This window comes from Gavia stellata, chromosome 3, assembly GCF_030936135.1.
Source record: "Gavia stellata isolate bGavSte3 chromosome 3, bGavSte3.hap2, whole genome shotgun sequence".
Classification (NCBI taxonomy): domain Eukaryota; kingdom Metazoa; phylum Chordata; class Aves; order Gaviiformes; family Gaviidae; genus Gavia; species Gavia stellata.
This window is the reverse complement of record NC_082596.1, coordinates 103,998,858-104,019,328: the sequence shown is the minus strand read 5'-3', so window position 1 is coordinate 104,019,328 and position 20,471 is coordinate 103,998,858. Positions and strand designations below refer to the sequence as shown.

At 39.5% G+C, this 20,471-nt stretch overlaps 1 protein-coding gene across 1 annotated transcript in view; it reads left to right on the top strand.

The window, feature by feature from the left end:
- ATP9B (ATPase phospholipid transporting 9B (putative)) overlaps positions 1-20,471 on the top strand; it is a 174,262-nt gene that overhangs the window by 120,446 nt on the left and 33,345 nt on the right. The window contains exons 12-14 of the mRNA XM_059815461.1: positions 758-918; positions 10,948-11,090; positions 20,199-20,311. Coding sequence (XP_059671444.1) covers positions 758-918; positions 10,948-11,090; positions 20,199-20,311 — 417 coding nt within the window. The remainder of the gene's footprint in view (positions 1-757; positions 919-10,947; positions 11,091-20,198; positions 20,312-20,471) is intronic.

The following is a 20,471-nucleotide window of genomic DNA, read 5'->3' as shown; positions in this document are numbered from 1 at the left end:
ATATTTTTTCATGAGAAACAGTGGATGAAAGATAGCCTCTCTTGATGTTTCGGCTGAAATGTTTCTAAATCAGATACCTTTTTACTCGTGAAAAGTTGAAGCCCTGTTTTACTCTTTCGGTTTGAAAACAGATACTCCACTTGATTGTTGTGTTTTAGTATTATACTGAGTAACTGAAAGCTTCGTACAACTAAACGTTACCACTATGAAATTAGTTCAGGTTTACGGAGCGGTAGGGGAGCGTAGTTACAAGTTATGTTACACCAGTTACGTCAACGGGTAGGTAGCGCTGTCGCATTTGTCCGTTGATTCTTGAATCTAACGGGTTTTTGATCTTCTAGCGCTAAATGAGCGGTAGCTACCCTACAAATACAATATACAGTGCCAGTGTTTTTGCTGTGTGCACGACAGAAGAAAACGGTTCCTGCTCATTTGTTCCTCTTTAATTGTCTTTTCTCCATGCCCTCCTCTGTTCCTCTCCTGGATCAGGGGACGGGATGTGTCGGATGAAAAGGTGTTCAAAAGGCCTGGCTGGGACGGTTCACACTGGTCCCGGGAATTGTCATTGTCCTGTAACCAGGGAACGTCCGTTGCATGTGAACATCAATTCAGTTATCAAAACGCAATGAATTATTACAAGTGCATGGATTTTTAATAGGCGGGAACAAAAAAGCCAATAATAGCTAGTTGTTTGCACCGCCAAAGTGTCAATTTAAGAAAAAGTCGTGACTAACTTGATTTATACTTCTTCCTCTAGGTTGGCTTGCTGGACCTGGAGTTGAACCAACTGACCAAAGCCCTGTTTTTGGCTTTAGTTGCACTATCAGTTGTTATGGTAACCTTGCAAGGATTTGTAGGCCCATGGTATCGCAACCTTTTCCGGTTCCTCCTCCTGTTCTCCTATATCATCCCCATCAGGTATGTGTAAGAATGAAAGAAAAACGCAGATGTCTAATTTCACTGAATGTGGCTTTCTTGAAATTTATACTTGCTTCTCGTTGCGAAGGAAATTGATCTTATCAGGAAGCTGGAGGAGAAGGTGCCAACAAATCTGCTGATTCTTGAAGGATCACTGTACGGAAAACAATACTGGTGGGGTTTTTTGTATAATGTCCATCTTGCTGGAGTAATCAGGATATCTAATCCTCTACTAGCATAAATGTATTAATAAGGATACGATCTTGGTATATTTGAGAACGTGGTTTTAGGAAACAGGTATTTGAATGAACTGTTAGGTATATTTCAGAATTTTAATGCCTTAAATACTGAAAATGTTCCGTTTCTCTGGTTCAAATACAGACTTTTTACTACACCAATGATTAATTTAAATTGAATGGCTGAATAACGTAGGTGCACTTTTACAATGAGAGGGCTTTTAACATGTGTAACCAAGTAGAGACTTGCCCTGAATTAATTAATTCATTAAGCATGAGTACTGTATATTCAAATTGCAGATAAACTGGAACAGGAAATAATACCCATGTGTGTAATCAAGTCTTCTGTGGACATAGAAGTGACTCTAAGGGGGGGAAAAAAGTAAACCAGGAGGATTTCATTAGGTATTTTAATCTAAGCTTACACGGCTTATGTGTTACGGTGTTCCCATTTTTTAAGTACATGACTCTGTGAAGGGAACTGTATCATATTTGACCAATTTGATACTCAGGAAGTATCTGTCTTAAGGTTTTATAAAGGACTTGTATTTTTACACTGCTTTTGTGTTGCGAGAGCAACTGATTCTGTTGGGAAGTTGAAGGAGAAGGTTCCAGCAAATCTGCTGGGGAGTTGAGGAGATCTCGTTGTAGAAACTGGTCATCTTAAGGAACAGTTCCCTCTTCCTTCAACCGGCTCTTGGTTTTTATTTACACATTTGCGTTTCAATTTTGTGATATCTTTCTAAACGCTGTTGTTGTCGTAACTCCCTTGCAGCTTGCGTGCTGCTGCTGTTCAGGTCGTGTCGTCATTCCCCCCATACATACACAGTTATTGAGTGTTAAGCAACTTATCCATGTGAAGAGGCAAAAAGTGCTGCATTCACGTGATAAGTAAAGTCTGCCTATTGCTGAAAGATGCACTTAATCATCAAAGACATGTAGGGGAAGGCAAAAATGAGCTAAGGGTATAAAGGATCACTTGTCGGTCACTGTGTTCTTCCATAATAAACATACTAAGCCAAAACTTATTAAAATGGTTAAAAGACAGATATATCTTTGTTACTGGCTGCAAGAGGATTAAGAGCATATAGGTGGTGTAAGTAAATTTGACTCTATATTGACAGTTCAACATACGCCGCTGAAAAACATGTTGATTGAGCAGCTCATTTTCAACTTCAGGGTTGTTTAGTGGACTTGTGGAATAGTTCTTTTCCAAAAATAATTTCTAGGATACACCTAATCCCATCTTTTCAATCGCTTGTGGGAGATAATATAGAAAGTATTAGAGAATGGGTTAGTTCTGAGATAGACCATTTAGTTGCTCTGTGGAAGGTCAGATAGGAATCTATCAGAGAACACTTTTCTCTCTAGAGGCGTATTTATTTCTATACCACCTTTTCTTCAACTGCGATCATTCATATCCAGGGTCGCTTCCCACACTGTCAGCAAAATAAACAGCTCCAGTCATGCTGGTGTTCAAATGTACCTACATTTCTCTTCCTCTCTTCTGGATGTTAAGCATGGAAATGACTTATTCTTTAGGCTCTACTTGGAGTGTAAACTCTTGGAGACAAAAATTACCGGACTAATGGCACAGAAGCACCAGGTGTTGTGTCCTCTCCTTATTTTTAGAATAGCTGTATGGGGGAAATAATGGACTTTTCACAGGTAAAGGAAATGAATGTGGGGGATTAGGATTGCCTGGTAGAGGCAAAGCATATCTGAACTCATGCACGCATGAAATGTGTTGATTGATGGTTTTAGAGAATTCGGGAAGTCTCCGAATATGGAGCTTTTTTGCAGTTGTGTTTGGCTTCTGGTTTGCAGGGCAAGGGAAATTGCAGGTATGCAATAAAAATAACTTTCCATGGCCAGACATGTTTGGCGAAGATCATCGGGAGGAGGTAAATAACAGTTAGCAGAGTTTAACTGATTTCTCTGCAGCCTCTCCTATAATTAATAGGAAGAGGAATGTTTTTTGCTCCAGGGAGCAGCTAGTCCCTTGTGATTCAGCTGCATCCTAAATACTCCTCTAGATCAATGTTGCTTCACTGTGCGAAGGGTATTACTGTGGGGCATGTAAGACTGCAGAAGTATAAGCACAAAGCAACTGTAAAAAAAACAACAAACCGCCAACCAAAACCCAACACAACCAAACCAAAAATACCCCAGCAACCACCACCACCCCCCAAAAAAAACCCCAGCCCACAACATTGCACGTGTTCAGTAGTGTACAAGGAATCGAGCAAAATGGAGAAACAGTAGTAGTAAACAAACGTTGAAAGCTTAGCCCAGCTCTTAACTGCTTGTAAGTTAGAAGCATTATGCATAAAATGTTTTGAACAGCCCCACAGCCTCAGAAACATTTGGCCCTTAAAAATGGCTCTTTGGTACTTGACGTTTCTTTGTTCCCCGTGGAGGAAGCATCGCCCAGGGAGCCTCCAGCTGCCTCCCTGCAAAGTTAATCTATTTGAATTTCTTAAAATTTATTGGGAAAGGAAGATAGACAGACTGTCCAAACCTAAATAAATCTCTCCAGGATTCTGCTCACCCAGCCTCTGAGATTTTCCATGTTCCTTGGTATTCTTAGGGGACTTTTTTCTAGTTGGCTCTAGCCAGTTTGAGATGCGTTAATGCCTATCCATAAGTTCCTCTAGTGTTGCTGAGACCATTTCATTACTAGTTTTAAATAAAATCACTGATTGAAATACATTCTCCGTTGGTTTACAAGATCTAGTCTGACTGTGTCGCCGAGTGCAGTTGTCATGTAGCAGGCTGGGGGGAGCATGTGTCCTCAGATACGTCCATGCTGCTGCTCTTTGTGATACCAGTGTGGAAGTTCTTAAGCCTCTGACGTTTCCATTCTTTTTTTTTCTTTTTTTAATAGTAAGGTCCTTTTGTCGAACAACTCATTTGTTGGGGTTTTTTTTATTGTCTATTTTCTGAATAACGAAGGGCAGAGGGCAAAACCAGTCATGCTAATGAAATTCAGCACCTCAGGTGGGGGAAGATGAGGTAAAGCTTTGCCATTGTTACGCTATCCTTTACCTGGTTACTCCATCTCCATGGTTATAGATACGTTCTTTTTAACTTTATAACTTTTTAAAATCGGGCTTACGTTTTTATTGGGAGAGTTTAATTTCCCTTTTGTGTGGAACTGAAGACATTTATCGTATGCATTTAAAGTCCTGATACAAATCGTGTAAGTCTTGAGGAGTTTTTCCTTCAACTTTTGTAGCTGCCAATTTGATCAGTTGGTTGGTTTTAATATTTTTGAAAAAACTGTCAGACAGTTACCAATATTTGTATTTTTAAGTAGAGAATATTCTAAGAGAATAGAGGAGACATCAGTCAGTGCGAGATGCCCGCTCTCAACTCCTGAGCTGAAGATCCCGGTGTGTCTATGGGTGCAGGAAAGACGATGGGGCTGTTCGAGAGCCTTGCCATGAAGCAGTTCTGCCCTTTCCCTTGGCATTTAGTCATAGCGTCTCTTCATCAGCTCACTTGAGCTGCCCCAGTGACCAGTTCAGAAATGACAGCCAAGGCCAAAGGAAAGGCTAGCCTTAGTGAGGGACCCGCACCACCGAAGGGGATCCCTGCCACCACTAAGTAATGGGACTTTGTTTATTCATCGGCCAGTCTTCTTCGACACCGTGAAAGACAAAGTGAGTTGCACTTTGGCTTGAGTCCGTTGACTTGTTTGGTTTTTTGTTACCCCCGCAAAATGTAGCCAGGAAAGGTTTTCGCGATAATTTCGACTTAGCCAAGCAGCGTTTGGTGAAATTACTGCCTTGTGTATACAGGCACGTGAATCCTGTAGCTGTACGTGCTTCCGCTTAGCTGTTAAGAAATGTAGAGGATTTACCATAAAATGGTAAGGTATTGACTGGGGATCTGGTAAAAATGTGTATCGTCCCAGCTCTATATTTAGTAGCAGTTTAAAGCTGGATTGACGGGGGCTTAATCCTCCTTTTTGGGAGGATCCTTTAGTTTTGGTGTAGACGGAAGCTGAAATGGCTGAAGGAAAAGACAAAAGACACGCCAAGGCTTGCGGGCACTGAGCCAATCTGCCAAAACAAGCTGTCCCAAGCGTCTGGAAGGAACTGCCTTGCACTTAAGTAGTGAAGTTTTGGGGCACTACCTGGCTCCCAGGTAAATTGCTACTCATAAAGTAGCTTAAGCAATCCTTAGAAATGTGTATTAGGCTTCTATACCATACCATGATATATAATGCAATCTATGTAGAGACTGAAAAATATTACATGAAGCCTCTTGATATTTTACAAACTAATTTTGACTTCTTCATGCGACAGGAGCTATGGTGTGTCTCTCTCGTGCTAAGAGTAAGTCTTACCCTGACCAGTATGGTGCTGTGCTACTGCCTGAGCTCGCTTCGTGCTTTTCTTACAACGTCGATGTTCATGCCACATAGAGAAAGCACTATCCGTTTAAAAAAAAAATAATCATTTTTTAACTGATCTGTTGCAGTACATCTTTTTCCTTTCTAACCTTGCAACATTGCCTGTTTGCTCCTAGTTGTTTTTCTGTTTTTCACCCAATAGTATGACGGTAAGTAATGCCAAATTTGTCTGGAATGCACAAAAAATATTCATGTTATAAAATTATTTGTATTAGACATCTAATGTCAATATCATTGCCATTGTATAAGAAGCTTAATGAAGGAAGGCATCTGACCAGATAAATGTGAAAATAACAAAGAAATGTTTTTAATAGGAAGTAATTATTGTTATTCTGAGCTGCATATGCTACATCTCTTGTGCCAAGGCACTCGTTTGACACGTGTTCTATTGGTATTTTGCACTCTACTGTGTTTTCAGCCAGTAAGAAATTCACAGATTAATTTTCTCATTAATTATTCCCCTGATTTCCTCCTGAGGTTTTAAGTTCTACCTGTGTTACAACATCTAATTATCTGTACCTAGGTAGCACATGGCCCTTGAAAAACTACGTGTGCCACAGTCGCTATAGCAATACAGGGTTGATAGGCATTTTTTTGCCACACATATTTAGGTGTAAATGTGTGGGATTGGGTTCTCTTCGAAAGTTACGTTCATTGCCTGGGTTTTATGTTCAAGTGCTGCGTGTACCTTCTTTCATTTCCTTTCCTATGCTTACTGAATAGACAGAATTTAGAAAAATCAGTCCAAGAGAACTAGTGAGACCAGTTCTGAAGCAAACAAGAACACAGATCTGAGGCTGCCCTTGGGAGTATCAGACAGCAGAGAAAACGAAATAAAAATGTATATAGTGGGCTAAACGCAAAGGGAATCTTATATTCAAATTTCCTCTCCGTATAAAATATGGGAGAAGGGGAAATTAAAGGGATGAGCTATGGGTTGAGTTTTATTTATTTAGATCTTGATGGAATATTGTGTTTAAAAGAAGTAACTTGTGTTTGGTATTATTTTTATTCATTTAGTGCCAGTTAATAGAAGTTGTCAGGCTCCAAAAGTCTCTTTCTGTGAAGATTTAACTTTCCAGGCATGTTGCAGTTAAAACACTTTTGGTTGTTTCTTGACCAGTAATTTTAAAAGGATTCTGTATCGTTTTCTAGACTGTAAATAATGTGTATGTCTGGGCATAGTTTATGGTTGTTTCAAGCAGGTAGGGCTATGGGAAGGTTAGGGGGGGTATAGCCATAGGGGATTGGGTTCAGTTTTGGGTACTAATGTGACCCAAATATGATCTTCAGTATTTCGCTTAGAAAGAAGACCTGAAAATTAAAAGACTACAACTTAATGACTTCATTTATTTTAAAAATTGGATACCACTATGGGTACTCATACTGTACCTGGAGTTTTGACAGGGCTTTGGTTTTTGCTACGAACCTTCTGCTCCTATACAGAATGGCTCAGGAAGTTCTTCCTGCCCGCCAAAGCGCAAATAAAACTATCATATGATTTTGATTCAAACTCATACTTGAATTTTATTAGGCACAGCCTCACTTTGTTCAGAAAATTGTCTTTGCTAACTTCATTAGGTCTTGATTGCTTTTCACTGAGTCGTGAAAGGCACAATGTTTCTGGAGTTCCGAAACGTATTTGTCTGAAACTTTCTCAGTGAAGGCCTTTGCTTATTGGCAAATTTGTCTGTTTTGATAAAAAAACAAAATCAGAAATCTTTACAAGGGGACCTAATGTCATTACCATTTGGAAGAAAAATGAAATTTTGTTTTTGAGGGCATAAAAGCGAAAGTATCTGGTTTTAGCTTGTAGTAAAAAGCAGGGTGGATTCTGAAATCGTGTCTTATTGATTTGTTCCAAAGCTGAATTGCAGAGAAATGCCACCCTGGCTCTTAGTGGAATAAATTCCCAAGTTGAATAAAAGCTGCCTTAGGTTTGCCTGCTCTAGGGTAACTAGTACTGAGGTAGGAAACGTCGCGTTATTACGAAATACGCCCGTTTGCTGCAACAGCCTTGAAATACCTCTATTAACATACTGTGTCTAAAGATTGCATGTTAATTGGTTTGATAAAAATTAGCATTACTGATGCAACAGTGTGCTAATGCTACGTATGATGCTGTTCTGTGCATTTTCATTAATAACTGATACATATAGAGTCTTAAATTGGATGAAATTGAGAAGGATTTAAAAACTGGTGAATTTAAAATGGTTTTGGTTATATAATGAGGTTTCTTAAGGTCCGCAAAGGATTTATGAGAAATGATAGCTGATATTGTCAGGCACTGAAAGTAGCTTGGTGTTGAGTAAGCTTAGTATCTCCTTCTTTTGCTGCGTAAAAATTCTTGGACTCTTCAGTCAAGTATTTCTATGCGTTCCATTAAAGCTCTGTTGGAGAGATTTCTAGTTTCGAAAGCAAACTCGGTATTAATAGGCCTCCGTCATTTTTAGGGTTACAGCAGTGTCCGTAATGTGCTAGGTGATAGCTACAAAGACCAACATTTACTCTAAGACAAAAAGCACCAAGTGAAGGAAATCACAGCAGGATACGGCGTACAAATTTTAGAGTTACTACTAAAAATGCATCTATAGCCCTCATTTTATGTTTATTTTATTCCTGTTTAATTCTTTATTCATCTTAACGATTCAAGCATGTACCCAGCATCTCTCTATGTGCCAGAAGGCTGTCGAGGACTGTACTAATCACTGGGGAGACGTTATTTCTCTGGGGGCCAGCGGTGCCAGCTTTCTGTTAGGTCCATCAGCATAAAGGGGCATGCTCTGTTCCGCCTGGCAGTGCCTGCTGGAAAGCTAGGGTAATTCCTGAAATGCCTCGGTGCTTTGAAACACAGATTTCTCCTCACCGCTCAGCGAGAGAAGCTGTCTTTTTTTCTTTTTCTTTTTTTTTTTCCTCCTTACCTTTAAATTCTATTTAAGTGAGATTATCATTAAATACCTACAGAGAATGTTTAGAACATCAAAACCAGGTAACACACATGCTTATAAAAGATGCAAGTGAAGACGTGAACTGCACTTCAGCTTCGAGAGACTTTTCTGGTCTAACCTTACTGAAGTAGAGTTTTTTCCTATCTCGATGACTTTGTAGGTCTCCATTGGTAGAGCAGCCACATGGATTTCTCTTGTGGTGTGCCATGTACCTGAGATTGCAGCTCTTAAATAGAACTTTCATCGCACAATTCCTGTCTCGGTAGCCCAGGCAGAAAAAAAAAAATAAATGATAGCCCGAACACCTCTTTGAAGTGGGGCAATGAGCGGCGTTCATCCTTTATTTACTCTACTTACTCCTGGCTAGAGCAAATGTCTAGCTGTTCTTAAATAAAATTACTGTGCTTGTGTTTCTCTTCTCGAGCTAGACAGCCTCCTTTGTACTTGACTGGCTGGCTGGCAGGTTCTCATCCCTAAGAGGAGTAAATCTTTTGCTGTTCTTTCTGTTGACTAGTACATATCTCGGTGTGAAGTACGTTACGTTGGTTCTTATGTTCTCTCCAACTCCGCAAGTTAACAGCCATACGTAATACAAATACTGGTTGCTCAGTACTGGCTCTGGATTGAGTGAGTTAACCAGTGGGAGGCAAGTGACTTCCAGTATTTTTCTCCTTCTTATACTGTAGCATTTTCAATAAAAAGAATCTGGTAGAGTCCCCCTCCTATTGTTTGTCCTAATTTTCTTTTATATATATTTGCCCGTCTGAAGACAGCTGAAGTTAGGTATGACATCGCAGAACTAATTGGGGTAAATCACCAGGTAGAAGGATGGTTTCCTGCTGCTGCTGATTTTAGTGGGAAAATAAGAGCTAGGTAAAGAACAAAATACCATCTTGAACGTTCAAGAATCTTGTATCAAAAAGGCTGTTTCTTTTTGTGCTGGAACACGCGTCGTCTTCTGCTGTACAAATTCAGGAAGGAGGGGATGTGGAATAAACTGGATTTTTCCAGTGCGTGTTGACATTTCAGATGTTCTCACAATTCTAGTTAAGTGCATCTCTTCTTGATGGGATATTGCAGTTTGTGACCTGCCGTTCCCTCCGCTGCTACCTCGCCATCAATCCGTCGCTGGGATTGCAAGAGGACAGATGAAACCTGTTTGTGGCTGCTGTTTTGATTATGCTCTAAAGCGGCGCTTCAGGACTGTAACTAAAGGTCTGAAGTGCATTAGCTGTATTTTGACCATGATATATACCTTTGAGCAGTCTTAAGAGTCCCATTACTGTAAACCTGTTACTAAACTTGGGACTCTGAGTCCTGTGCCCTGGGCCAACAAGTTACAAATAGTTCCTGTAGCCACTGTCCGAGCTGATTTTCAGTCTTTCTGTCAGAGCAGAGTCAGCAGAAATGAACACGTGCCTATTCCTTAGTCACCGTTCCTCTGACATGGGAGCGGGAACGTGGTGAATAGCTAAAGGAAAATAGCATTTTCAAGTTTTAGAACAAGGTGGGATGGAGTTTTGAGTTGGAGCATTTAATTTTGGGGAAGAGCAGCATGATTAAAGTCACCTCTCTGAGCAGCACGAATGAAGACTTTTTTATTATAATGTAGGAATTCAAGATGCAAGGGCAATTAATTCTTGTCTGACGTAGACATGGAAATATTAACAAATAAATACGCAGACACCGAGTGAACTGGAAAAAAATACTTTTTCGTTTTGCACTTCTATGTATAATCAGTAAAACTTGCTGCAAATTACAATTTCTCGTACAGAGCTACCCAAAGGTTCCTTATTGCTACCGGCAGTTGCAACTCCAGCCCGTGTGCTGTCACATGAGGGGGCATTTTGCCATAAGAGACTCCGTAACCGCATTTTGGGAAGGACAGCAACACTGTTGATTGGTTGTGGTGGGAAAGAGGAGTTGACAAACGCAGTTGTACGTTCCTAAAGAAAAAATAGGTTTTTAAAGAAAGTGACTTGAAGGGGTACAAAAATACTTGTACTTTCACATCATAAAGAAAACAGAGGTGTCGGGGTGGAGGGTTTAACAGATAAAAACTGTGACTTGGATAGCGATCTGGTCTTATTGATAAAGTGTATATAATATTCTCATCTGTGTAAGTGCAGTAATGTAATTACGTCAAGAATCTCCACAAAGCGTTGCAATCTGTCTCATGCAGAAGGCATGGTGCTGTGTTTGCAGTAGCTTCTAAAAGTCTGGGCTGGAGCCTGAATTTCTAACATGGTATGTACTCTACAAACACAAAACAAAAGCATTGTTCCAAAATTTCTGTTGCCTATAGTTTTAAGACTTTATATTTTTTTTCAGGTATCCTAAAAACAGCTTCTAGTTTTATCTTTATGGTTATAACTTTCACTTTGTCTAATATTCACACTGATTCTGGTATAAATTTCCTTTGCAGTTTACGTGTGAACTTGGACATGGGTAAGGCAGCCTATGGGTGGATGATTATGAAAGATGACAATATTCCTGGAACAGTTGTTCGAACTAGCACCATACCAGAAGAGTTGGGACGATTAGTTTATTTACTAACGGATAAAACAGGTATATCAGGTTACAATTCTGAAATATGACTTTTATAAAATTTCTGAACATTATTCTGTATTTGAATATGTTAATGTAAGAGTTGATTCAGACTGCTGATTTTTCTTTTTCAGTAAAATTTTAAGCATGTGCTTGAGGACTTTGTACCAGTAGGCTTACGTGGGCTGGTACTTGCACGTGAAAGTCAGTATTTGGTAGGAACCTGATTTATTCCAGTGGGAACACTCCTGCTATAATAACAGGACGCTGGATAGCATTAGTAGGAGTACCATGTACCTTACTCTGAAAAGACTCTGGATTAGCACTCAGGATGCTATTTTATTCTGCACCTCATTTCTACTGCGGTATTGTATGATAGTAACAGTTCAGAATGGCCTTTGAGAAAGCAAGTCGTTGCCAAACCAAGTCATAAGATCACCCTCCAGAATGACATCTATTACCTCCATGAAGTTAGTTGCTCTTTATGTGACAAAGACCAGTTCTGGAGCAGCTGTATGATTTTATCTTCATAACTGTAACCTGTTACTGTGCCTGACCTGGTATACTGGAAAACCCAACCCTTGCCAGGATGAGAAGGTAGGTAAGTGGGCGAAGAAGTAATAGCATGCGCTACGCTGCTGTCTGCCTCTATGACTGAAACCTGTTACAGTCTTACCATGCTCTTCCTTCTAGATGTATTTAAGGAATCTTATAGTTTATTTCTGCAAACATCCTAATAAATATTAGGATATTTTATATAACAAGTTAGATTTTGTAGCAACTACAGTGTTTCTTCTCCTTTCTTGGTTCTGAGATCGACAAATCCGTTCTGGTAGACATGCTGGTTTTTTAGGAAGCTGAACTTTTGAACCGAGAAAGTTGTTTCTCAAACGACTGAAGACATTTTTTAGTGATTTTAAGTAAAATATAGTTCAAAATGGTGAGAAGGCATTTGGTGGGGGGGCAGGGCTTAGCCTCTGTTACGCTGTTCAGAAAGCATAATCCCCGTTTTACGTCTTTCTGCTTGAAATAGTTCCACGTTCCCTCCCGTGCTGAACGCTTCCCATTACTGCATATTTTGAAATGAAATGAAAATTTAATAGATCGTCACATTTTCAAAACACACTTTCATTCTTTTCTGTAGGTACATATGTTACCCTATAGACTTCTGAATGCTGTTCTTCTGTTCCGTAAAAGATAAAGACAACTGCCACCTTCTTTCTTTAGCATGTAGAAAAGTGTATCGCTAATTACAGTGTGGTAATTCTTCAAAGCGAGTGAACAATTCTTCTTCTAACAAGTTTTATTTCAGTTAGCTAATGATTTGTATGCTATTCGAAACTGCTTATTGATTTTAATTGCACCCTTCATCATGATAATTTATGTAACTTTAAGAGTGCTGTCTCATCGAAGGCTTGAAATATGTAATTTACGGCATATGTTTGGGAAAAGGGAAGTATGTTCAAAAATAATGAAGTTTCAAAACAATGCAGTAGAGTTCATTCGCCCAAAGCGCTACTTGGTAAGCAAAACCGATGTATACTAGTTAAACTTTTCGGCTAGAGAACCCAGTTACCATACTAAACTGGAAATGCCGTTCAAGAGTTGAGGTATTCTGCTTACAGTTAGACTGCACTGAAAATTTTAAGAGGCTTGCTAAATAAAATGCTAACAGTTCATTCACCCAGCTCAACAATGCAGGAGTTATATTCTGATTCTGGTGACCAGCTGTTACTCGGTTTGTGGAATAGAAGATTGTTTGAAAAAGAAAAAAGAAATAAAAAAAGCTGCTGCATTCTGCTTCTAGAAAGACAGCCGATACGTTTAGCCTAATATAACAGTAATTAAAACCAAAGTCTTTCTCCTTAAAAAAAGAAAATAATTTTTTTTTTGGCATCATAAAACTTCATGATGCTGGGTTTTTGAAAGCAAACATGCTGTGTTACATCTACAAAGCTTTGAAAGGATACATTTTATTGACTTGCATACACAAGGAGAAGCAACCCTGCTTTGCTTCTAATAGTTTTTTGGGTTTTTTTTTCAACCCACATCATGCCACTTGCAATGACAGTAGTTCTGTTTAATTTTAAGAAGCGGCACTTGTATTCTGGCCTTTCAGAGTGCGTACTTAAAAGGGGCCAAATAGACAAATGTTAAAAGGCTTTTATCAGCAAATGTGTTTATGTATGGTTTGGAAGATCGCTAGCGTTCAACCTCAGAGGCTTTTCCAGAGCACTGGAGTTTGCTGAGTTCTGGAGGAAGGTCTGAACCTGTAAGTTAATGATGTAAAAATGAAAATAAAAGCAGTATTCTAGGGCGGTAGATCCAAAATGTTTTGGACTAACAGTCAGCGGCCTCACCCTGCACGCTTTTATCCAAGCGTTAGCTGAAAGCTGATGGAAGTGAAAATAAGCCTTGGGTCCAGCAGACGTCCCCAGCTTCAGAACGCTGACCGGGGCCTTGCAGACCGCGCTCTTCTTCAGATCGCAATGGGAGACACCGCTCAATTTTATTAGTCTTCAATGCTCTGCAAATTTTAAACTCTGTTTAATTCTGGACAAACGTGTAGCCAAGGTACCTTTTACCCGAGTATATCAGTAGCCGCTTCCAGTTCCCTGTCCTGAACGCGCTTGGTCTCATTTTGCATTTTATCATAAATGTGAAATGTACTGGTAGGTAACGGGCAGAATCTGTACGGTTAATCCATGGTTGCCGTTGCACGATTAGGCACTGTTCAAGAGAGCTGGCTTCAGCACTTCCTCGCTTGAATTTTCAGCTCTAGTCATAGAAACCAGTTGATTCTGTTCAAGGCTTGTTCAAGGAACGTGTGGACGAGGCGTTGTGGGACACAGTTTAATGGGCATGGTGGTGTTGGGTTGATGGTTGGACTTGATGATCTTACAGGTCTTTTCCAACCATAGTGATTCTGTGCTTCTGCCCGCTTCAGGCTCGGCTGCCGGAGGAGAAAGCAGAGAGCCGGTTTTGCAGCCGTCCGGCCAAGTGGGCGCCACTAAAAAACGGGACTAAAAGGCTGGGCTAGTTAAATGTGAACAGTAAAGTTTTTCTCAAGATTGAAAATGAAAGGGAATGCAGAGAACCGTCTACAAAAATGTTATATTGTGGTCCAGGCTTCACTGGAAATGATTGAGAATTAGTTGTTGAGTCTAAGGAGCATTGCATTACTAACATAATTGCAAGGTAGTCCTTTGTATGATTGTAAATTGGGTTTGTGCTTCATCAATAAGCTTTTTGACAAGAAGCGTCCATCACAGTGGCTCTCTCATTTGCCACAGTAGAATAGAAAATGAAGTATCCCAATAATTGCATTATAGTTTCCTTATTGTGGGACAAGAAAGCAATGTGGTATAATTAGGTTTGATTGGAGTGCATGTTTCCGGTAAGATCTGAAATTAATGATGTTGCTATAGTGACACATCTGCGGCCACCAGTGCGTGAAACATAAAGTAATTCATTCGACAAGAGAAGACATCTGTTAACTGCAAGGATGCAGAGCATATTGACACTGACCAGAAATACTAGACGTTATGTGATAAATGAACAAATGATGCTGAAACAGGAGGACAGATAATTTGTACTTAATCTGCTGGGAGAACTTTAATCTTCTCACTGGTTGCATTTGACAATGCCATTGTTTAAAGAACAATGCTGCAGAGAACTCATAAATTTTAAAACTTAACTCAGGGTGCAGCCTATTAAAGCAATACATTAATTCCTTTGTTAGGGAGTTTTTATCTTCATGTAGAACAAAGCCATTACTAAAAACACCCACTAAAACAACAGGTTTTTTAGGACTCACATTTTAATTATAGCATCCATTACCCAAAATGCCACGTTGTTTGGACTTGAATCACATAGAAGTTTGACAGAAAGGCGTCATCCGTTACGGCGGGAGGGGCAGTTACGGGGGGGAGCGGTTTCCAGCATTTTCCGAGGGCAGCTGAGCATGATCTCTCATCCTCTCCAGGGTACAAAAAGATTCTAATCATGAAAGAAAAATAAAGATATTTGGCAATATTTATTGAACAGTTTTGTTGCTTAAGATGTGGGATGGCAAACCTTCTGCCGTTCACGACAACTACCAGCGCATTCGGCTAAAACAAACGCGTACAGTCTTCCAAGCGTAGTTATTTACTAATGCATACACTTGTGTTTGAGTTCTGTAATTAACGTTTTAGCGGGTGTTTGGACCAAATGAGATACTTAACAGATATAATAGTTGAACAGATGCATAGAGCAATGGGATTCTTGATTTTCTGGGAAAGGCTTGTGTTAGAGGTTGGTGTATATGGGCTTTTCCATTAAATGTGCCTGATCTAATGTACTATTAGAAGAGTGAATTTCAGTAATTGTTTCTGAAAATTAATCTTTTAAGGTATACTTTAATTGAGTCTTTATCGGTTCAACATAAGCTACCACAGAGAAAGAGTAATTATAAAAAAAAAAAATGCTGATGGAATAACGTCTCCTCACTTCACTTTGATGGATATATAGTCATGCTCTTGCCCTTACGCTTCCTCTACCTCTATAATTTTTAGTACCGCTGAGGTTGCAGGGTGAATAGAGCAGACTGGGAATGGAAAGGTTTGATGGAGGGATCCTACAGACACCTTCCAGACATGCACGCAAAGTAGGTCAGTCAAAGGAATCCTTACTTTGTGGCTTCTGTTGGACTCCCATCGACACGGTGTATCCGATGAGTACGGATGTTTCTCTTGAGTGATGCTGTCATTCTTGTGGGCGGCGGAAGGCGCGGAGGAAATAGCTACTGCTATTCGTAACTGGCTTAACTGTTACCTCTGCTGCTGCCTTCTGCCCAGGAAAGAATAAAGATAGGTCCCTCTGTCTTTGCCCTCATTCTTAATGGGTTGTACTGGGGTTTGTTTGGTTTTGTGATGGTTATGCTTATGGCCTGTTGGTAAGCGGAGCAGCTGAGTGAGCAGATATATGCTATATATATGTTTACCGTCATTTTTTTCACTTTCTTTTTACATTCTATACCAGGTTACCTTTTTTCCCAGGGTTCGTAGAAAGAGTTTGCATCTCCAGACTGTTACCGACAGTCTAATTATTATTATTATTATTATGATGATGCCTGATCTCCCTTAAAGTTTCCATAGAAATGTTCAAATTTACACTGACTTTTTATCTGTTGAAGCCAATAGCTCGAACAAAGTACTCATATTTTATGAAAAGTTACTCACCCTCTCAATTTCTCACAAAGTTATTAATTCTTCTGCTGTACGTATTTTCTGGCATTTTTGGTTTGGCCTTTTTAGATTGTTGGTATTGGTCCAAATTACCATGTAGTAATATAGGATCAGAGAGATCGGCATGTGCTTCTCAAAAACAAAATAAAAAACCCCCTCTGCCGCTCTGTTGTGAATCACATCTGTTGCCACCCAGGGAATGATGCCTTCAGGACTTTTTCCTTAGAAATTAATTTCCTCTTTGCCTGCTTTACTCTGTGTTTAATGATACAATTGTAGGGGGAAAAAAAAAAAAAGAGGGGAAAAAAAAAGCTCTTGGCTTCATGAAAGAACATACTAAATTTTTCTTCAGCAATTGTATACTAACTTTTTGTCAGGATATTTTCCTTCTGTGGTACCCGCATTCCAGAGCAAAGTTTAAGAACATATAATAGTAGTAGTAGATCATATAGTGACTAGCATAATTTCTGGAAGCTTTTCTAAAATAAGCTTTTTTTTAGCTAATACCTCTTTATATTAGCAAAGTCCTGGAAGCATGGGATTGATAAGTAGGTCTTGAAAAGGCATTATTAAAAATAGAAAGCTCTTTTGCTGTTCTTTAGTACTTACCACCTTGAGCAGACTAGAGAGCTCAGTTTTGGCTTGTTTTTCATTCCTCTATTAGAAAATCCACCTCTAGATGTTTGAAGGGCTTGCATTTTGGGGCATGAAGTAAAAGATGTGCTGTTTTGGGTGTATTAGGCTTCAACTTAAAAGACTAAAATTTAAGACAGAGCTGCTGCTTAAGCTGTACCGTGACTGATTGGCACCTTGTAATATTTGGAACGTGTTGTTGGGAATGTCTCTGTCCCATTTTGGCGTTTCATTCAACGGGAGAATTTAGAAGTAAATTCTTAATTTGCACTGGTGGTGAAACTTAACTTCCGTGTGGATGACTGAAAAAGCTGTATTTTGGTTTATTTTTTGCAGAAGTTTTTGGGAGCACTTTTGTAAATGCAGCTACCCGTGTTTGTCTAATAACATGTCGGGTTTATTGTGACGATCATTGAAAGCCTTACGCTAGTCTTGAGGAGCATGAGCAAACTATAATTGTTGTTTCTTTCTTGGTTTTTTTTATTCTTTTTTTTAAATTAAATGTTGTGTAGAAGGTACAGGTGTTTTTGCAGCCTCTTTTTGTATGTCGTAGATGTTTCCTATTACTGTAACTGATAAAAAGGATCCTATAAGTAATGTATAAGATGCAAGTATTGAATCGGGATTGCCAGAATGTTTATTTCCATGTCTTTACAAGTTGAGTCTTTTCCCTCACCCATTTTTCCTAAACCTCCTTCCCTGGCTCCTGATTGTTGCACAATAGAAGCGTTTCTTCTCCGATTGCTGAGAAAGGCTTCGGGGAGGGGGGGAACACACAAATTTTCCACCCATCTACCTTTCCCTCACCAAGCGTGATTTGGAGTCGGACTGATTTAATGGTGTCATAAGAAATAATCTTTCCATATAATAATCATAGGGCTAATTTTGTTTCCTGCTCGGTTTTCCCAAGCAGCAATTACAGAACTAGTGGGACGCGGGTTTGACAGTCGCCTGCTGTCTCAAGTTTTGAGTAGCATTTAGTTTCACAACTCCTAGGGAGTGTTTATTTTAATTCAAAGCCTTGGCAAGGCTAAGGGCAGTGAGAAGGTATTAGCATGCCTGGAAAGTAAGGAAGGCGATGCCGATTTGCTTGGAAATTTCTTGCAATAAATATTATTGAACAAAGTGGGTGGGGTTTGGGTTTGGTTTGGGTTTTTTTAGAAATGGAGATTTTGGTCTCTCATGTTTGTTAGGGGAAACTTTCATGTGTCTCATGCAAATTGGAGATTGGATTTTTCTAGTCTCTAATTAAAGCAAAGAAATTAATCAACAAATTTAACAAAAGGTCTCAATAAAAGTACAGCTTCCAAAGGCGGAAGAAGTAATATCTCATGGTTTTATATGATTACTGTAAAAGCAAAATAATCTTCTTATCCCTTGTATAAAAGTAACCAAAAATTTCTGACTTGCTAATTCTAGAGATCAGGAACTTTGTCTTCCTGGGCTGTTTTCCAGCCTTGGGAATATGCTACTTCTCCTGTGAATTTTTGATAGTGTTATGCATATTTTGCGGAGAATTTATGCATTTCACATAAACCTTATTTTAAATATTTTTTAAACTCAAATAATATGACTACAGAAAAAAAAAATCCTCAATAACACGTAAGGAAAAGCGAACGGGAAATGTCATTTTTTAATGGTAGAGGGGGAATTTGGAACGATCATCTAGTGCTGGTAATACAGGCAGACATGGTTTGGTAGAACAAGAGGAAATGGCCTCAAGTTGCGCCAGGGGAGGTTCAGGCGGATATTAGGAAAAATGTCTTTCCTGAGAGAGCAGTGAAGCACTGGAAGAGGCTGCCCAGGGAGGTGGTGGAGTCACCATTGCTGGAGGTGTTCAAGGAACGTGTGGACGTGGCACTGCGGGACATGGTTTAATGGGCATGGTGGGGTTGGGGTGATGGTTGGACTGGATGATCTTACAGGTCTTTTCCAACCTTAATGACTCTGTGGTAGTGCCATATGATGGTACAGCAATGGAGATGAAGCGTCACTGTACAGATGTCACCAAGGGCGTAGGAATGGTAGACATCTCAAGTACAACTGAGAATGACATGAGACTTTTACAGCCCTACCAAACCTTTGAAGATCACTAGTGGTTCTAGCCCTGTTAGATGCACAAACTGGATGCCAACTGTCCAAACAGTTCTGCTTTCCAGATAGTCATTACAGCATATGTCATGCTTTTAGTCTTCTCTTCCTCTGGCTTACTGTGTATTTTGGCATACTGGGGCAAAGACCTTATATAAAAATAGTCTCAATAAATAAAAATTACTATGAAATATTTTATTCTGCAATTTTTATTTTTAGATAATGATCTTCCATCTCAAAAATACTGTAGAAGCTTCAAGAATGTCACTTGTGGTACCATGTTGTGTTTATTTTTTTATCATCATATTTACATATTTTAATGACCCAAAACTGTGTGATTAAATATAAGAATAGCTTTATACTATATTAATTTCACTTCGGCCAAGTAACCATAGACAAAAGTTTTAGGAGGGGTCATTACCAGAGTAATCTTTTGTGAGCTGACCGGGGGAAGCTAAGCGGTAGTGACCTCTTTTTTGCCTGATGTGCCCCATCATGGAAGGCTGAAGCCCCCACCCTTCAACTGGAGCTTTTCCAAACCAGAGGATGTGACAAGTTGGCAGAGGTGGATGCCAAGTGTCAAGTCTGTGACTGACACCCTGTAGTTTCTTACAAATGTGGCGTGAGCTCTGAAACCACTGATTTTGTTCATTCTGGCTTATTCCGGCTGGAGGCTAAGTCTGTCAAATTTGGAAGTGATGTTAGGTCTTAATGACTGGCTCTAGATAACAGTGAACGTGCCCGTTTGCCGGAACGTCTGCCTTCGTACACGAAGTGCGGGATAGCTGTATGAAATCTGGGGGGTTGGATTTATGTTTTTTTCTTTAGATTTTCTGATGCGTGGTGCAAACTCTTGCGTTGGCTTTTGAGAGTCGGTTCCATCCAGATACTGTGTTTTCTATCTTTCATATGAAGAGAAAAGTTTTTATCTTTTTTCGAGCTTGTATATTTAGTTGTGCTGGCAGAATCAGCTTGAAGGTGGAACCGGTGATTTCTTCCAGTATGACTAACCCTGATCTTTCTCCACAAACATTCCTTTAATTAACTAAACTGATGCTAACTTATGATTCATTCCCTTCCAAAAGAAAGATTTTGGGGTTGGGGTTTTTTTTTTTTTTTTGGTGGCCTTCTCATGGTATTTTTAGCTGCTTTGTGATATACTTCTTCTTTATTACAGGAACACTTACCCAGAATGAGATGATATTTAAGCGCCTCCACCTAGGTACAGTGTCCTATGGAACAGACACAATGGATGAAATTCAGAGTCATATTATAAACTCTTATTCACAGGTATCTCATTTCATAAATTATTTACCTTTAATATTGAGGGGGTTTTTTTAACAGCATTGAAGCATTGTTATTACGGATTATGTCTAGAAATTTGAGGTGCTATGAAAGTTCTTTCGTTTGTAGGTATCTCTTAACAGATACGGTGACAGGGAAAATGTGA